At 44.4% G+C, this 14,738-nt stretch overlaps 1 protein-coding gene across 1 annotated transcript in view; it reads right to left on the reverse strand.

Moving 5' to 3' along the window:
- Positions 1–14,738, reverse strand: part of ADGRE5 (adhesion G protein-coupled receptor E5) — a 32,195-nt gene that overhangs the window by 2,706 nt on the left and 14,751 nt on the right. Inside the window, exons 7-18 of the mRNA XM_066612902.1 lie at positions 14,031–14,077; positions 9,276–9,368; positions 6,920–7,094; positions 6,523–6,630; positions 5,506–5,735; positions 5,113–5,283; positions 3,433–3,624; positions 2,369–2,589; positions 1,879–1,945; positions 1,104–1,195; positions 623–791; positions 343–450 (exon numbers count right to left, since the gene is read on the reverse strand). Coding sequence (XP_066468999.1) covers positions 343–450; positions 623–791; positions 1,104–1,195; positions 1,879–1,945; positions 2,369–2,589; positions 3,433–3,624; positions 5,113–5,283; positions 5,506–5,735; positions 6,523–6,630; positions 6,920–7,094; positions 9,276–9,368; positions 14,031–14,077 — 1,673 coding nt within the window. The remainder of the gene's footprint in view (positions 1–342; positions 451–622; positions 792–1,103; positions 1,196–1,878; positions 1,946–2,368; positions 2,590–3,432; positions 3,625–5,112; positions 5,284–5,505; positions 5,736–6,522; positions 6,631–6,919; positions 7,095–9,275; positions 9,369–14,030; positions 14,078–14,738) is intronic.

Genomic DNA, 14,738 nt, shown 5'->3' on the forward strand with positions numbered 1-14,738 from the left:
GATTGCAGTTGGCTGGTAAACACTCCTAAAGGTATGTTTTTTGTTTTCCTGAATGGGTTTCAGCGATAACTGAATTCAGGACTATATAAGGTCCCTTTCCTAAATGCTGTCCAACATTAAATAAATGGTACAGTATATGGGGTTGTTTTTTGCAGCATTGTGTTGATGGGAGCACCAACCAATCAAGCTGTTTGGCTGAGACACATGTAGGGGTCATTGCACAACTAAAGGGCAACTGCCAGCTCAAGAAGGGAGAGTGATGACCTGTCGTGGAGCCACAGTATAAAGCACTGGGGAGCAGGTGAAACACGGGTGAATCAGACCCTCCATGACCTTTCTTACCCGTAATGTGTTGGAAGCTGACGAGGAGGTAAACTCTGAGTACTTGTCACTACTTTGGCCCTTGCGGTGTCTGCGATGGCAGAACATATGATAGTAGTCGTCCCGCACCTAGACACGCAAAGTTGAACTGTTCATGTTGGTTTTGAATAGAATTACCTGCTTCAATTCTAAACAAAGGCACTTCCCAGCCAGATGCTTTTGTACCTTGTGCTCTGGCCCCAGAACACCAAAACCACCAAAGTAAAACATGACTAATCCCGTGTTCTAAGCATTTCAATACCTGTTTCTTGAGCAAGCAGTGCAGGAGGAAGATGAAGACCCCCTGCAAGGTGTTGAGGATGGTGAAGATGTAAGAAATGACGATGGTCTGACTGCTGAACTGAAACAGGCCACAGGTCCATGTGAGGCCTAAAATGCAGAGCTGAGCAATGGCTGTGATGGTAAGCACCCTGCAGGAAATGAGGGTTGGGACAGAAGTTATGTTTACTGTCAGGGCTCTTACCCGGCAGGGGGCAGTGGGGTGAGCCCCAGGGCAGAAACCAGACAGGACACACTCCTTCAGCAAGACCGTGATTGCAGCATGCTGTTTTTCAGCCTACTTCTGTTCTCCGCAGTATAATTAGGCTTGGCAATCATATATCCCTTTTATCAATCAGGCTAAGCAAGTGATTATTATATAGACTTGCGGGTCAATGGAAGAGTTGCTCTCCACCCCTGCCTTCTTAGAGTCCAGAAGGATCACTTCCTCTGGAGCTGCTTACCTCTGCTTTTTCAATTTACTGATGTCAGGATTGATGTCAGCAAACTTCTCAGTCAGCCTCCAGACAGTCACCACAAAGACTACAGCATTGAACTTTGTAGAAGAGATGGGAAAAGGATATTAGCAAGATTCTGCAATATGACCTGGCTTTAGGGCTGTGCTTCAGATACCACATGTTTTCCTACTTCCCAAATGTAAACATGGAGTGGAAATACACTTGATTTTTGGCGAGTTGTATTAGCCACAGAACCCAGCATGCAGGCAGACAAGATCTTCCTCAGCACATTCAGAAATACTTCATTTTTTAACTGATATTGTCCCAGGAGGAATTTGGACTTAGAAAGCAATACATTTGCAAGCAATACATTTGGGTTGGGAAGCCAGATTTGGGGTAGAGTTTTGTTCAAGTGAATTAAGCCCCACAGGTGCAAATGCAGACCTCTTATCACCGTAGTGTAGGAGATGATGCCTTGGTATCAGGTGATACCTGATGAAAGGCAGAATAGGGAAAGGCAGAATAGGAAGTATCAGACATGGGGAAACAATACAGCTGGGAAACCAACAGAGAGATGGACTTCTAATAGGGTAGGTACAACTGTATCCAAAGATGAAAAAGTCACCAAATCAGTTGATACCTCCAAAGTTTGGATTGCAGAAAAGTTTGAATATTGGGTGCAGAGGAAATGCAAAGAGAGGGTTAGGATGGCATGCAGCTGGGAGGGAGGCCAGAACCATCTTTCTGTTCCATGGTGCTTTTGCAGTGCACTGAGCCTTACCGTGATGATGATGCAGACAGGTGCCAAGAAACTCCATAGAAACCCATTGGCGAATGAGAGCCAGCAGCTGTAGGAAAAGGCATAAGGTAAGTCTTTTGGCACATACCAGCACTTCCTCCCTTCCATGTGACAGAGGTGCTCTGCATCTCCTGCTGCTCTGAGATCCTGTGCTGCCCTTCATGTGTGGTCTTGCAGTGCTGGAGACTTTATTGCTAGTCATGAAGGAATACAGTTGCATGTGCAGTAGCTGAGTTGCTGACTGCTTCATGCCCTCAAATGGGAGCTGCCTGTTTGTCTTCTTGTCTGTTGAGCCCCCTCATTCAAGGGTGAATCTAGCTTTGCATTTTTCAGCCTAGAACATGACACAAGCACTGATTGCTACATTCTGACATGCATTATAGTTCTACATTTCTCTATCCCGGATCTAGAAGATCAGGTTCTGATGTTTACCAGGCCTGCAGGAATACAACCCACAAACACAAACACTCACTAGCTTTCGGTGCCATAGCCTTCTTTGTTGACGGCAGCAGTGATGCACACCACAACGGCCGGCAGTCCATACCCCACCAGGAAGATGTGCCAGTGGTTGAGGCTGTGGGTCTTGAAGACCTGAACGACCATCAGGTAGAGCTCCACACCCTCCAGCAGCATCCAGCAGAAGACAGACAGGAAAAAGTAGTGCAGCAGCCCAGCTACTACAGCACATGCTGTCTGAGAGGGGGAAAGAGGAGGAAGGTGGTGAAGGGGCTGTTTGCTGCACTTCAGCACACAAGTCAAAATTGGGAAGCAAACAATTCTAACCACCGCAGGCAAGCTCTTCTCACACAGTGGGGCCAGAACCTCTACTTTGGAAAGCAACAGGGTCCATATCTGAGATTGGCTATCACACCACTGTACCAGCCAGCCCTTCGTCTGCCTCTACTGAAAGACATGCCACAGTTCAGCACAGCCAAGCAAACTGTCTTTCAAAGTTCAGCCCGTAACTGTGAGTGGGTAGAGACATTACAACAATGCAAAAGAAGCAGGAAGAACAAGCACTTTGTGCTTTTGGGTTCTCCGTGTCAAGAATCTTGTTTCTGCTCCCGCTCCCAGGGGGAGATGTGCAAGCTGTCCTTATATCACAGCATCCTCCCCACTGGAGGAAGCGGAAGAGATGGAGATGGGGAGGAACAAAAACTGGAAGCCGCTTGGACCTCTTACTGTGTTTCCATCAATGTAACGTAATGCCCCAAGCGGCTCCTCAATCTTCATCTGGCGTTCTTGCCTCTTATGACCTGTAGCAGGCTCTGCTTCCTCACTCACAGGTATTCAGCTACATAATCCCACCTTAGTAGAACAAGCTCACATCCTTACAAAACCATCCGCTAGGAATGTACTCAGAATATTCTCAATAATCATGGCAAGAATTCATTATGGCCCATGTTCCAAACAAGCTGAGAGCTTCATCCATTAACAGGAATGCTCTCCAGGGGCCCATTCATCATCTTGCCCAGCTGTTTTCATCAGAAGGCCTCCTGCCAGAGGGCACACAAATATTCAGGCCTTGCTAGTTACCTTGTTTTCAGAGCGCTCCACACCCATAAGGAAAATGACATGAGCAGCAAAGAGTGCCAGGCAAAGATTGAGGTGGATGGTGGTGCGTATCCCACGGATGGTGCGACAAAACAGGAATGTGAGGATGGCCAGAAATAGGCAGACTAGGGACACAACCAGGCCAAGCTTGGTGATGACATCCAGGGTCCAGTCCTGCCACAAGAACAATGGTTAGGATACTACAATACGAGCCATAGCCAGCAGGCTGGAAAACCTCCCAGAAAAGGACTTCCCTGCCATGGATTTTATGACTCAAGTAATCAATAGCTGAGGAGATGAACTGCAATTTTAATTCCCTGTATTTAGGAGACAATCATCTGATGCTATAATAAGCAGTTGGATTCTGTACTTCAAAACTGCCAGGAAGTGGACTGGGCACCAGGGGCAAATTGCTGTTTAACAGAAAATCCCAGTTGTCATACACATGCTGAAAATAATAGGGCATCCCTTGATCTTTGGGCTGCTGGCTTGGACTAAGGGCCCAATTCAATCCCAGGTCAGCACCAGTCTCCCACATGCTACCCAGGAGATAATTGTCACAAACATGCCATAAGGCACTCTGCGGCAGCCATAAGGAGAGCAGCGCAGGTGAGGAGTTCAGAGCGGGGGGGGGGGGTGAACCAGGCCTCTGTGCTGATGAAAGGAGCTCCAGGAGCTTTCAGTGGTAAGTACAGGTGTTCTGTGGTGGGGTAAGAGCGGAAGGAAGGTGGCGCAGGGGCCAAATTGGGTGGGGAAGGTTGGGGAGGAGGGCAGTCCAGGCCTGGGAGAGGGGCAGGGATGGCAAATGAGGTTGCTGCCAGATCCTACTCCCCCATCAGCACCTGAAAACCCTACACAGCTCTACTTGGATCCGCGCCAGCGATTGAGCAGATCCAAATAGACCCATATAGATTGCCAGGGCTCGGAACTAGGAGACCTCTGGCTGCCTCCCTGGCCCCACAGGATACAGTGGCAGATGTTTTGGTGCCACTGTACTGTGCATGGACAGCTCCATTAGGATTGGCTGTAAGCTACCATCTCACAAAACACCAGGGTCAGCCTTCCCCTTAAATTGGCTAACTCAAATACTTTTTATCCATCTCCCTATCCTTGGTCCTTTATTTTCTCCTCAGTATAACTTGAAAGTGGATCATCGAATATCAAAGAACCTACGGGCCCCCTTTCCTCCATTTTCTCATTTGGCCCTTGCAGTGGGTCAGAAGATTCAACCACTTCCTTCTTTATTCTTTGTGTGGGGCTCCAAAGGGCTCAGGCAAAGCTCCCCACTTTGCTAGCTGGTCAAGTACTTGGAGTTGGAGCCAGAGCCAGCTGCAGGAAAGCCCACAGGAAAGACACAGCTGCACCTTATTTGAAGCACATCATCAGAACTCACACGCCTGCTGGTCCACCACCCACTTCTGTCACATCTCCTGCTCCGTGGGTTTGAAAAATAAAACTGGAAGAGGATGTCTGAAGGAGGGGAGAGAGGCAACTGTGTCAGCTGCCACCACAGCCCTTTGCCGCCCGGCTGTTCTGGGTTCCTGCACTCTCCTGCCCCCATTGGTCTGGACTGGGGCCCAGACATTACAACAGGAAGGAGACTGTCAATGACAAGAGAAGCCAAAGAAGAACCAAGCCACTTATTGCCCCTTTTGGACTCACGTTCAGCTCATAGAAGGCCATGAGTACAGCAAAACTGGTCAGATGGTTGCACTGACAGTGTGCATGGGTGGCATTCTTTTCCTCGAGGCTGCAGCCTTCCGTAGACCAGTTCCCACTGCCATCATTGGGCTTCCAGAAGGCACAAAGGAACTTCTGGTCATGCTTGTCTTTCTAGAAGGGGGGAAAAAGTTTAGGTTGAAGGTGGAAAAGTACCTAAAGGACAGGGCAGATTGGGTCAAGTGGGAAGGGAATCAGTCAGACGAGGATCAAGAAGGATATCCTTCTTCTCCCGGAGGCTCATTTCCCCGGTGGAAAGAGTGAGGCTGGAGAAGAGCAAAAAGAATGCAGAATATTATAGTAGAGAGTGGGGGGGGGGGAGGAAGGAGTACTTACTTTTTCCATGATGCTGAAGACGAGACTGACAGGGATGTTTAAGTTCACAGTGTGGTTGCGGTCTACAAAGGCAGCTGTCACCTTGGACAGTACCTGGTAGGTGGGCTTGCCTGGCTGATAGGCCCACTTTGACGCCTTTCCAATTTGCTTCCATTCTTCCGATTCAACATAAGCTTCAGCAAGGACTTCTTCGAGGCCCTGGTATGTAAGCAGGTTGATCAGGCTGAATGCTGGAATGAGAGAAGCTGCAGCTCAGGGGTATGCAATGGCTTCCTCAGGACTCAACTGCTGCTAAAAGGATGGCACACTAAGAGGTATCCTAGGGCAGAAGAAGCCCTCCTTGGTGCCCCCTGAGAACACTTGGAACTCCTTCCAAGTCAGGCCAAAGGGGTTCTCTATCATTCTGGGCAGTTCAACCAGAGTTCAATCAATTGGTCTTGAAACCAATCATTAAATGAATCAGTTTGTATTACTGAAAAAGAATGGGATAATGAAACAAACCAACAATTCTAGTACACCCACCCCTGCCATCTAAGTTAGTGGCTGCTACCACCACATCTTGTGTTAATGAGTTCCACAGTTAGTTATAGACTTCGTGAAGAAATACATCCTTCTGCCAAACATCCTGCCAATAAAATCCATTGAGTAAATCCTCATTCTGGTATGAAGAGAAACACTCCTCCATAATTTGTATTCATAATTTTTTTGGGGGAAAAGACCTCTTAACATGTCATTTCCCCACCCTCACCTCTTAGTTTTTCTCAAACACTTTAGCTTCTCCTTCCAACACACACCCAGAACCAGCGTTGGAAGGAGTCGCTCCCCAAATATTTTCCCTTTTTGACACATGCCCACCTTTGGATGCAAGGAGACCTATCGTGGCCTACGCAGTCCCTTCCACCAACACACACACGAAGCCTGGCCACAAGAAAAGCTGGCCCTCTTCATAGTGTCATGCTGTGGCCACAGCTCCATCTGGACTCTGCCAACATGTGCTGGGAACGTGAGGCTCTTTACCTTCCCCTTTGTCGCCTGCTGCTTGCCAATTGAGATCCATCTGTGTCTGATTCTGCACCAGGAATGCTGAGCTCTGACTTCTGGCTGTCCTGAACTCCATGGCCAACTCTGGAATGAGGGGAGGAAAAAAAAAAAGCAAGCCAAGGCTGATGACTAGCAGAAAAGGGCAGGGAGGCAGCATCCATGGAATAAGCTATCACCTCCTTCACAGTATTCCAATATTCCAACTTAGGGGAGATCCTATATAACAAGGTGGCCTTGGCAAAGGAGGACAGCAGACTCTCAGTATTCCCAGATCAGTCTCTACACTCTGGAAGTGTTATAAAGAATCTGCAGTGGAGGGAGGAGAGGCATTTTCACTTCTGCTGCAGGAACACCGAAACATTCAGCCACTCACCAGTGCCTTCGCTGGACTTGGCGCGAATGGGCTCCTTGGGTAGTTGTTTACTCTGTGCACGGCTTCTGAGCCAGGACTCCGCCACTTCCATCAACATGGTGGCCAAGCGGTGCTTCTCTGTCTTATTCCCTTCCATAATTAGCCCCACTAGTTTGTCCAGAAGATTCAGCCAAGCCTAAGGTTGAAGACATAGCATCACAAATGCTCAAGGGAAAGGCTGGCACTGCATGGTTCAGTGCCTCAGGCACACTGAGATTGACCTGCTTGGGAGCAAGTAGGTCAACCTCAGAAAGCCCAATACTGATTGATTAACTATCACCAGTACTTCAGACAATTGAGATTAGTGCATGTGGGCACAAAGATGCTGGTTCCCAATCACATGGGAATAGGAGTGCAAGTGCAACTCTACGTATGAACTTTGAAATATCAATTGACTTGGGCCTTGAGCCAGTGCAAATTCTGGTGCAATTATGACCTGCACAAAAGGCACCACATTGCAAAGAGGGGCCTGTATGTTCACTCCTGTCTCAGGACTTTCTTACTGAAAGTTATTCCCCCCCCCCCCAACTCAGCTTTTAAGAAAACTAATCTTCAGTTTTTCTGACTGCAGAGAAAGTCAAGAAATATAAGCCACCTGAAGAAACTTGTTGAAAAGCAATCTATAAAAATTATGAACAAATCAATGAATTGAAAAAAGAAGGAGTGGGGAAAAGGGGGATTCCAAAACACTTACATGCAAATACTCTGATGTGCTGCATGGTTATTTGGAAATAAATCCCCCTGACTTTACTTGAATTTGTTACCTTGTACACTGGCTTAGAGCTGTAGCCTTAAACACTCCAGAAATGGTTAAGGTTGCAGTCCTACATGCACTTGTCTGAGAATGAACCATTTTAAACATAGTAGAACTTACTTCTGAGTCAACATGTTTAGGACTGGGCTGTAACAGCAGTAAATAAATAGCAGGTATTCAATGCGTATTGCTCTTGCATCAGTAACAAGTAACAACCTTAATTTCCAGAGGCATGAAATCACAAAGAAATTAGGCTATACTAGGCACCTGTGAATCCTGTATCAGTATGACAATGTGCAATAAGTTTTATATACTACTTGTCTGAACTTCCAGAAGGGGAGTCATGTTAGAGTGCTGCAGCAAAAATAACAAAGAGTCTTGCAGCACCTTAAAGACTAAGGGTGCAATCCTAGCCCCTTATGTCAGTGCTTTCCAGCACTGGGACATGTGCTACATCCTGCAATTGGGTGTCACTCATGGAGGCCTCCTCAAAGTAAAGGAATATTTGATCCTTTAACTCAGAGTTGCACTGCCCTTATGTCAGTGCTGGAAAGCACTAACATAAGGGGTTAGGACTGTGCCCTAACCAAAATTAATTGGTTAGTCTTTAAGTGCTACATGACTTTTTGCTGCGTTTAAAGTGGTAGAGGGAAAACGTGGCTAGACAACGCCATCTGCTGGCTTCTCTTCCCAATTCATGTTTCAACAACCAGAAAACTCCTGCATGGACTTGAAATAAAAGAGTGTGGAAGGAGAAGGCTGCAGTGGCATAGCTAAGGCATCTGGCAACCGGGGGCACAAACATTTTACATACACCCCCCACACACAATAAAATCACGACAGGTCACCCAACAAATCAGTAACCAACAAAAAACCAGTGGTTAACTTGATGACCCACAACTGCTGAATAGGACTTCTAGTATTAGCTCTGTTTCTTATTATTAATAATTATGGTTCACTTTTCAACAAAAAAAATTTCACAAATTGGTTTACAGACAAAACCAAATAACTAAATGGCTCTCTGTCCCAAAGGGACTCATAATCTAAAAAAATGCAAAAGGACCCCAGCAGAGGGCCACTAAGTGAAGAGGGATGGTTATTCTCCCCTTGCTAAATATAAGAAAAGCACCACTTGAAAAAGTGCCTCTTTATCCAGTTAGCAGAAATAACTGCATTATGATACATGGAAATGAGAGCCAACTCATACTAACACCTTACTGGCTCTCAGAACAATCAGTCTCATTGGTCAGTTCTGAGTTAAGAAAATCCACTTTTTGTTCCATAAGAAAGTTGTGTTTCCCTTTTCTGGTTATTTGGCCATAACTTTTGATAGAATACAGATAATTCAATGTGGTTTGTTTCATTGCATGCAGCATTAAATCACCTATTGAATGATATAACATGATTGTATTATTCAGAAATACCAAGATTTGCAAAATTTTGGCCACTAGTATCAAGCTCCCTTGACACCCCCTTAAGGGTAAGTACACGGGGCAATGTACTCCCCTCCCCCCGTTAGCTAAACCATTGGGAGACTGAGAAAAAAATTAACATGAAACATACCGTCAGCTGCTTCTCTACGTCTTTACTGCTCTGTGCACTCATGGAGGAATTGCAGAGGTTTCTCAGCTGTGTTGTAAAGTTGCATTGCAGAGTCTGCAAAATAATCGCCCCCCACACTCCGTTGGTGGAGATGGAGGGAACAAGGATGAGAAGAGGTGACCAGACTGCTGTGGCCTGTTTAAGCCTCAGCACAAAGGGCAAGTACTGCAAGCTGAGCCACTGAATCATAAATGTAAGAAAAAAGGAGGCCCATAGGAAACGTAGCAGATTGAACAACACATGACCAAAATCCATTTGTAAGGCCACTCTGTTACGTACGTGCACATAAGCTCAGTTTATGACAACTAAGTATGAAATGTCAGTCAGTATTTTGTTCTGAGGCATTTAATGGTGAAATTCAAACTAGCTTCAGTTTTCCTCAACAATAATGTAAACATTCCCATTTTCACAGAAAAATAAAAAGTTAAAGTGGGAAGGGACTTTGGAGATAATCTAATTCAGCCCTCTATACACGCAACTAACTGCAGCACCCCTGAGAGGTGGACATCCAGCCTTTGTTTGAAAACCTCCCATAAGGGAGAGCTTGCAATTGCATGAGGCAGGCTGTTCCGGTGCTGGACAGCTTTCACAGTTAAGAAACTCTTCCTCAGCCTAATCCACTTCCTTGTAGTTTCATCCCATTGGTTCTATCCTTCTCATAGGAGTAACAGAGAGCAAGTGTTCCCCTTCTGCTGCATGTCAGCCCTTCGAATACTTGAAGATGGCTTTCATACCTTTCCTTGGCATTCTCTTCTCCAGGTGAAAACATACCAAGCTCTTTTCACCACTCCTCATAAGACTTGATTTCCAAGCCCCTTGCCCTCTTAGCTGCCCTCCTCCCAACCCACTCCAGCTTTTCAACATCTTCCTTAAAATGTGGAAGCACTATTTCAAATGAAGTCTGATTCTTGCAGAATACAGTGGAACTATTACTTCTGGACTCTAAACCTGTGCTAATGCAACCCAACAATGCAATTGCCTTTTTTGTAGCTGTGTCACATTGCTGGCTCATGCTCAGCTTGTAATCCACTGAAACTCCTTTTCACACATGGTGTTACCAAGCTAGGTTTCTCCTGTATTCCACCTTGGATTTTTTTGTATCTACATGTATGACTTCATATTTGCCTCCATTGATCTTCATCTTGTTGATATGGGCCCAATGATCAAGACTGTCGAAATCATTCTGAATTCTAATTGGGTCTTCTAGGGTTTTAGCTATTCCCCCCCCCCCCAATCTTGGAGTCACTGGCAAATTTGATAAGCACTATCTCTAACCCTGTCATTCTGGTCATTTGTAAAACTGTTGAGCAGCACAGGACCCAAGACAGAGCCCTGTGGCACTGCCCTTGATACCTCCCTCCAAGTTGCATGGAGCTATTTAATAACACTTGTTGGGAACAATGGTTCTAGCACCTCAGAATCCACCTAGCACCATCTTGTCCACATTTTACCCACTAGGAAATCATGGGAGACTGTGGCAAACAATTTGCTGAAATCTAGGTACACAATGGCCATGGTATTTTCATAGGCTATCACAATAGTCACTTTATCAAAGAAGGTGATAAGATTAATCTGACCCAGTTTGTTCTTTACGAACACATCCTGGCTTCTAGGAATCACCCTATGATTTTCTAAGTGCTTACAGACATTCTACTTAAAAACCTGTTCCAGGAACTTTCTGGGTATTGATGTCAGGCTAGCAGGTTTGTAGTTTTCCAGATCTTTCGTTTCCCCTTTATTTAAAGATAGGGAAGACACTTTCTCATATCCAGTGCTTGACCACTTCACCCATTCTTCAGGAATTCTCCAAGAATTCTCACAATGGCTCTGAGATCACATCCACTAGCTCCTTTAATACCCTGGGGCATGATTCATCTGGTCCTGGGGCCTTAAAATCATTCAAAGTAACTAGGGCACAATCCTTTGCATGACTTCTTATAAGTCCTATTGTGTTCAATGGGGCTTACTCCCAGGAAAGTGCATATAGGATTGCAGCCTAGGTGTTCCTTTACCATCTCTTTACCTATCTTGCGCCATGATGCCCCCAATTCTTCATTTGTGCAACTGATAGGTTAGGCCTTGCGAGAGAAGACAGATGCAAAATAAGACTTAATTGGCTCTGTCTTCTCGCCGTCCTTTGTTACCACTTCCTCAACCTCTCCAAATGATAAACTTATCAATTCCTTGTTCTTCCTCTTCGGACATAACCCAAAAAATCCTTTGTTGTTTTAGCATCCCTTATCACAGTGGTTCTCAAACTTTTTTGACTGGTGGCTCATTAACCTACTGGGCATTCGTCACAGCTCCCCATTAGGACTACAATCCTATACATTGTATAGGGCAGTGGGTTTTTAGTGATGATTCCACAGTTCCCCAGGGAGCCACAGCTCACTGCTTAGGAACCATTGCCTTACCAGCTCAGTTTATTCTGTGCGGTAGCCTTCCTGACATTCTCTCTGTAGGTGTAGTCTGTACTTGTGTGCTATTCCTTTTCACCTGTCCCTTCCACTTCTTGAGAAACTCCTAGTGCAGTCACACTTGTTTCCTTAGAGGTCTCCCAATTTTTTATTCTCATGGAAACTGTTTGGGATTGTGCCTTTTCAAAATATCCCATTCCCCCTAGGACAGTGGTTCTCAAACTTTTAGCACTGGGACCCACTTTTAGAAAGTGAATCGGTCAGAAGTGATGTCATGACCAAAGGAGACATCATCATGCAAGATAATTTTTAACAAACCAAGGCTGCAATCTTACCCACACTTACGCAGGAGTAAGTCCCATTTACTGTCACTGTTAAAAGCACATACATAGTAGAATGTACCCTGTAACCCCTGCTAATTGGGTAAGAGGCACTTTTTCAAGTGGGTGCTCCTTTTTTTTTTTTTTTTAGCAGGGGGAGAGTAACTGGCCCACCTCACCCCAGCACTGTCTGTTCTAGTGGCTGTCTGCTGGTATTCATTTGCATCTTTTTAGATTGTGATCCCTTTTGGGACAGGGAGCCATTTAGTTATTTGATTTTTCTCTGTAAACCGCTTTGTGAACTTTTAGTTGAAAAGCGGTATATAAATACTGTTAATAATAATAATAATAATAGAATGTTCAAAGTACAGATCTGTAACATTTCCCTAAATGCAGTCGCATACCAGGGTAACATCAAGTTTAATATATTAAAAATAAAATATTGAAATGAATGGAAACTCACCTGAAATTGGCTCGTGACCCACCTAGTGGGTCCTGACCCACAGTTTGAGAAATACTGTCCTAGGACATTCTCTTTTAATGGTTCTAGCCATGAGATAAGATTTTATTGTTCTTTGAGCCCATTAAAATCAGTTTTCCTGAAATCCAGGGTTCATATCTGACTACCCTTAAGTTTTCTTTCCCTCAGTATTTATTTTTATTTATTTGAGAAATTTATATGCCGAAGCAAATGCCCAAGGTAGCTAGAATTCCAAGATGAATTTCACTTCTTTCCTGTTGGTAAGGGATGAGTCCTGGACAACTGACCCTTTTCCTCTACCTTCAGAATGATAAGTTAATAGCAAGGCAAATCAATAATTTTTTGGGACCTCCCACTTGTAGCTGAGTGAGATATCCAACAAGTGTCAGGATAGTTGAAATTCCTTACTACCCCATAGCTTGCATCTTGGAAAGTTTGGTATTCTGATTTAGGAAAGCATCTTCTGTGATCTTGACCAGTAGATCTATAGTAGATCCCGTGATGGTATCACTCTTATTCCTTTCTCTTATTATTCTTACCCAGACACTTTCAACTGGGTTTCTATGCTCAGAATGATGGATTTTTGTATGCTTACTGTTTTCAGTACACAGCAGTTTTGAAACCTTTTCAAGGAAACAAAACCGTGTGACTGTTTGGATTGCATTGCTATAGAATTTAGGGATTAACTGACTCACTTAAACTGAGACAGAAAGTCTGTGAATGGATAAGTGGTTTCAAGAGCATAGCGGGAAAGATAAGTATCTTTCCATGGGAATTTTCAAGGACAAAAATTTCACATGAACCAGATTTATAAGATCTAAAAACCCCTGTTTTTAATGTTTAATTCACTCAAAAGACAAACAAATGAGGACAGTATATATGGAAAAGTGTACAAATTGTACTGCACAGAGAATTTAGCAACCTGAGAATATAGGCTGCAGTCCTAACCAACTTTCCAGAACTGACATAAGGGCAATACAACTCCGAGGTAAGGGAATAAACATTGTCCTACCTTGACAAGGCCTCCACGACTGCCCTCCAACTGCAGGATACAGCACAGCTATGCCAATGCTGGAAAGTTGGTTAGGATTGTACCCTTAATCTAACTTGTTTAAAATCAAGTTTCTAATCCTTAAGGTTGCAGTGCAAAGCTGCATTTGAGTGTAGGGAGACTCATAGGAGCATAGGAGATGAACAGGATTCCCAGTGGTTAGAAAATTGGTCTTCAGTAGCAGGTACAGCTATTTTCCGCTTACTTATCATGACAAAACATAAATTAAGCCAAATAAGCAACTATAGTCAAATCTTCATAATTTGCAAAATTAATACAAATCATATAATTCAGCTTCCTCTGAAGCAGAAATTTTGTTGCTTTGGAGCAAAATGTTGATTCAAAAGCATTAAACCACCCAGTTGACAAAATCAGTAGCAAGTTCATTTCGATTCTCCATGGAATCAGTTTGGGTTTGACTTCCACAGTTCTATGTTTGGGACTCACCTGTATCTCTGAACAGTTATCATGTGAACGCACTGCACTGTAACATTCTGGGGACAGAAACATATGAGTGATCAGAGGATGTTGCTTCCTATCCCATGCTTCCTATTCTGTTTGCCTTCTCCATAGCTGGTGCGCATTACACTGACATTAATGCTTCCAACAGCTCCTGTTTGACTAGCAATAGCTAAAGAGAGGCTGAATTGAACAGAGCTCGTATGCAATCCACTGCAGGTGCCATATTTGAGGTCCAAACCCTGTCAATCTTAGGCCTAGCAGATAACCTCCAGTAAGCCTCTCTCTCCTAGTCCCACTTCCCAATCCATAGAAAGAACAGTGATGGAGTTGTCTTTGAGGTCACAGAATTAAAGGTTGCAATGCACTTTGCATAACAAGTAATGAATGAAACATTAACAAAACAGTTTAATCCCCTTCCAGTCACCCATTATGAATACCATTTTGTACCTATCAATGTATCAATCTGCCCAGCCTGATGTGCAAGCACTTCTGGTTTAAAAGTTTTTTTTCTGAAATTGTTTCACAAGCTCGAATCAAGAGAGCTGCATTGATTGTACACAATAAAAGCAAGAGGAGACAAACATCCAGAGATGATTACATGAAAGGGATATTTTTATTTTTTGAAAACAACACATTTTTTACTGTGTTCCAAGTGTTTCAGCTCTCTCTCTCTCTCTCTCTCTCTCTCTCTCT

The sequence above is a fragment of the Tiliqua scincoides genome, chromosome 2, assembly GCF_035046505.1.
Source record: "Tiliqua scincoides isolate rTilSci1 chromosome 2, rTilSci1.hap2, whole genome shotgun sequence".
Classification (NCBI taxonomy): domain Eukaryota; kingdom Metazoa; phylum Chordata; class Lepidosauria; order Squamata; family Scincidae; genus Tiliqua; species Tiliqua scincoides.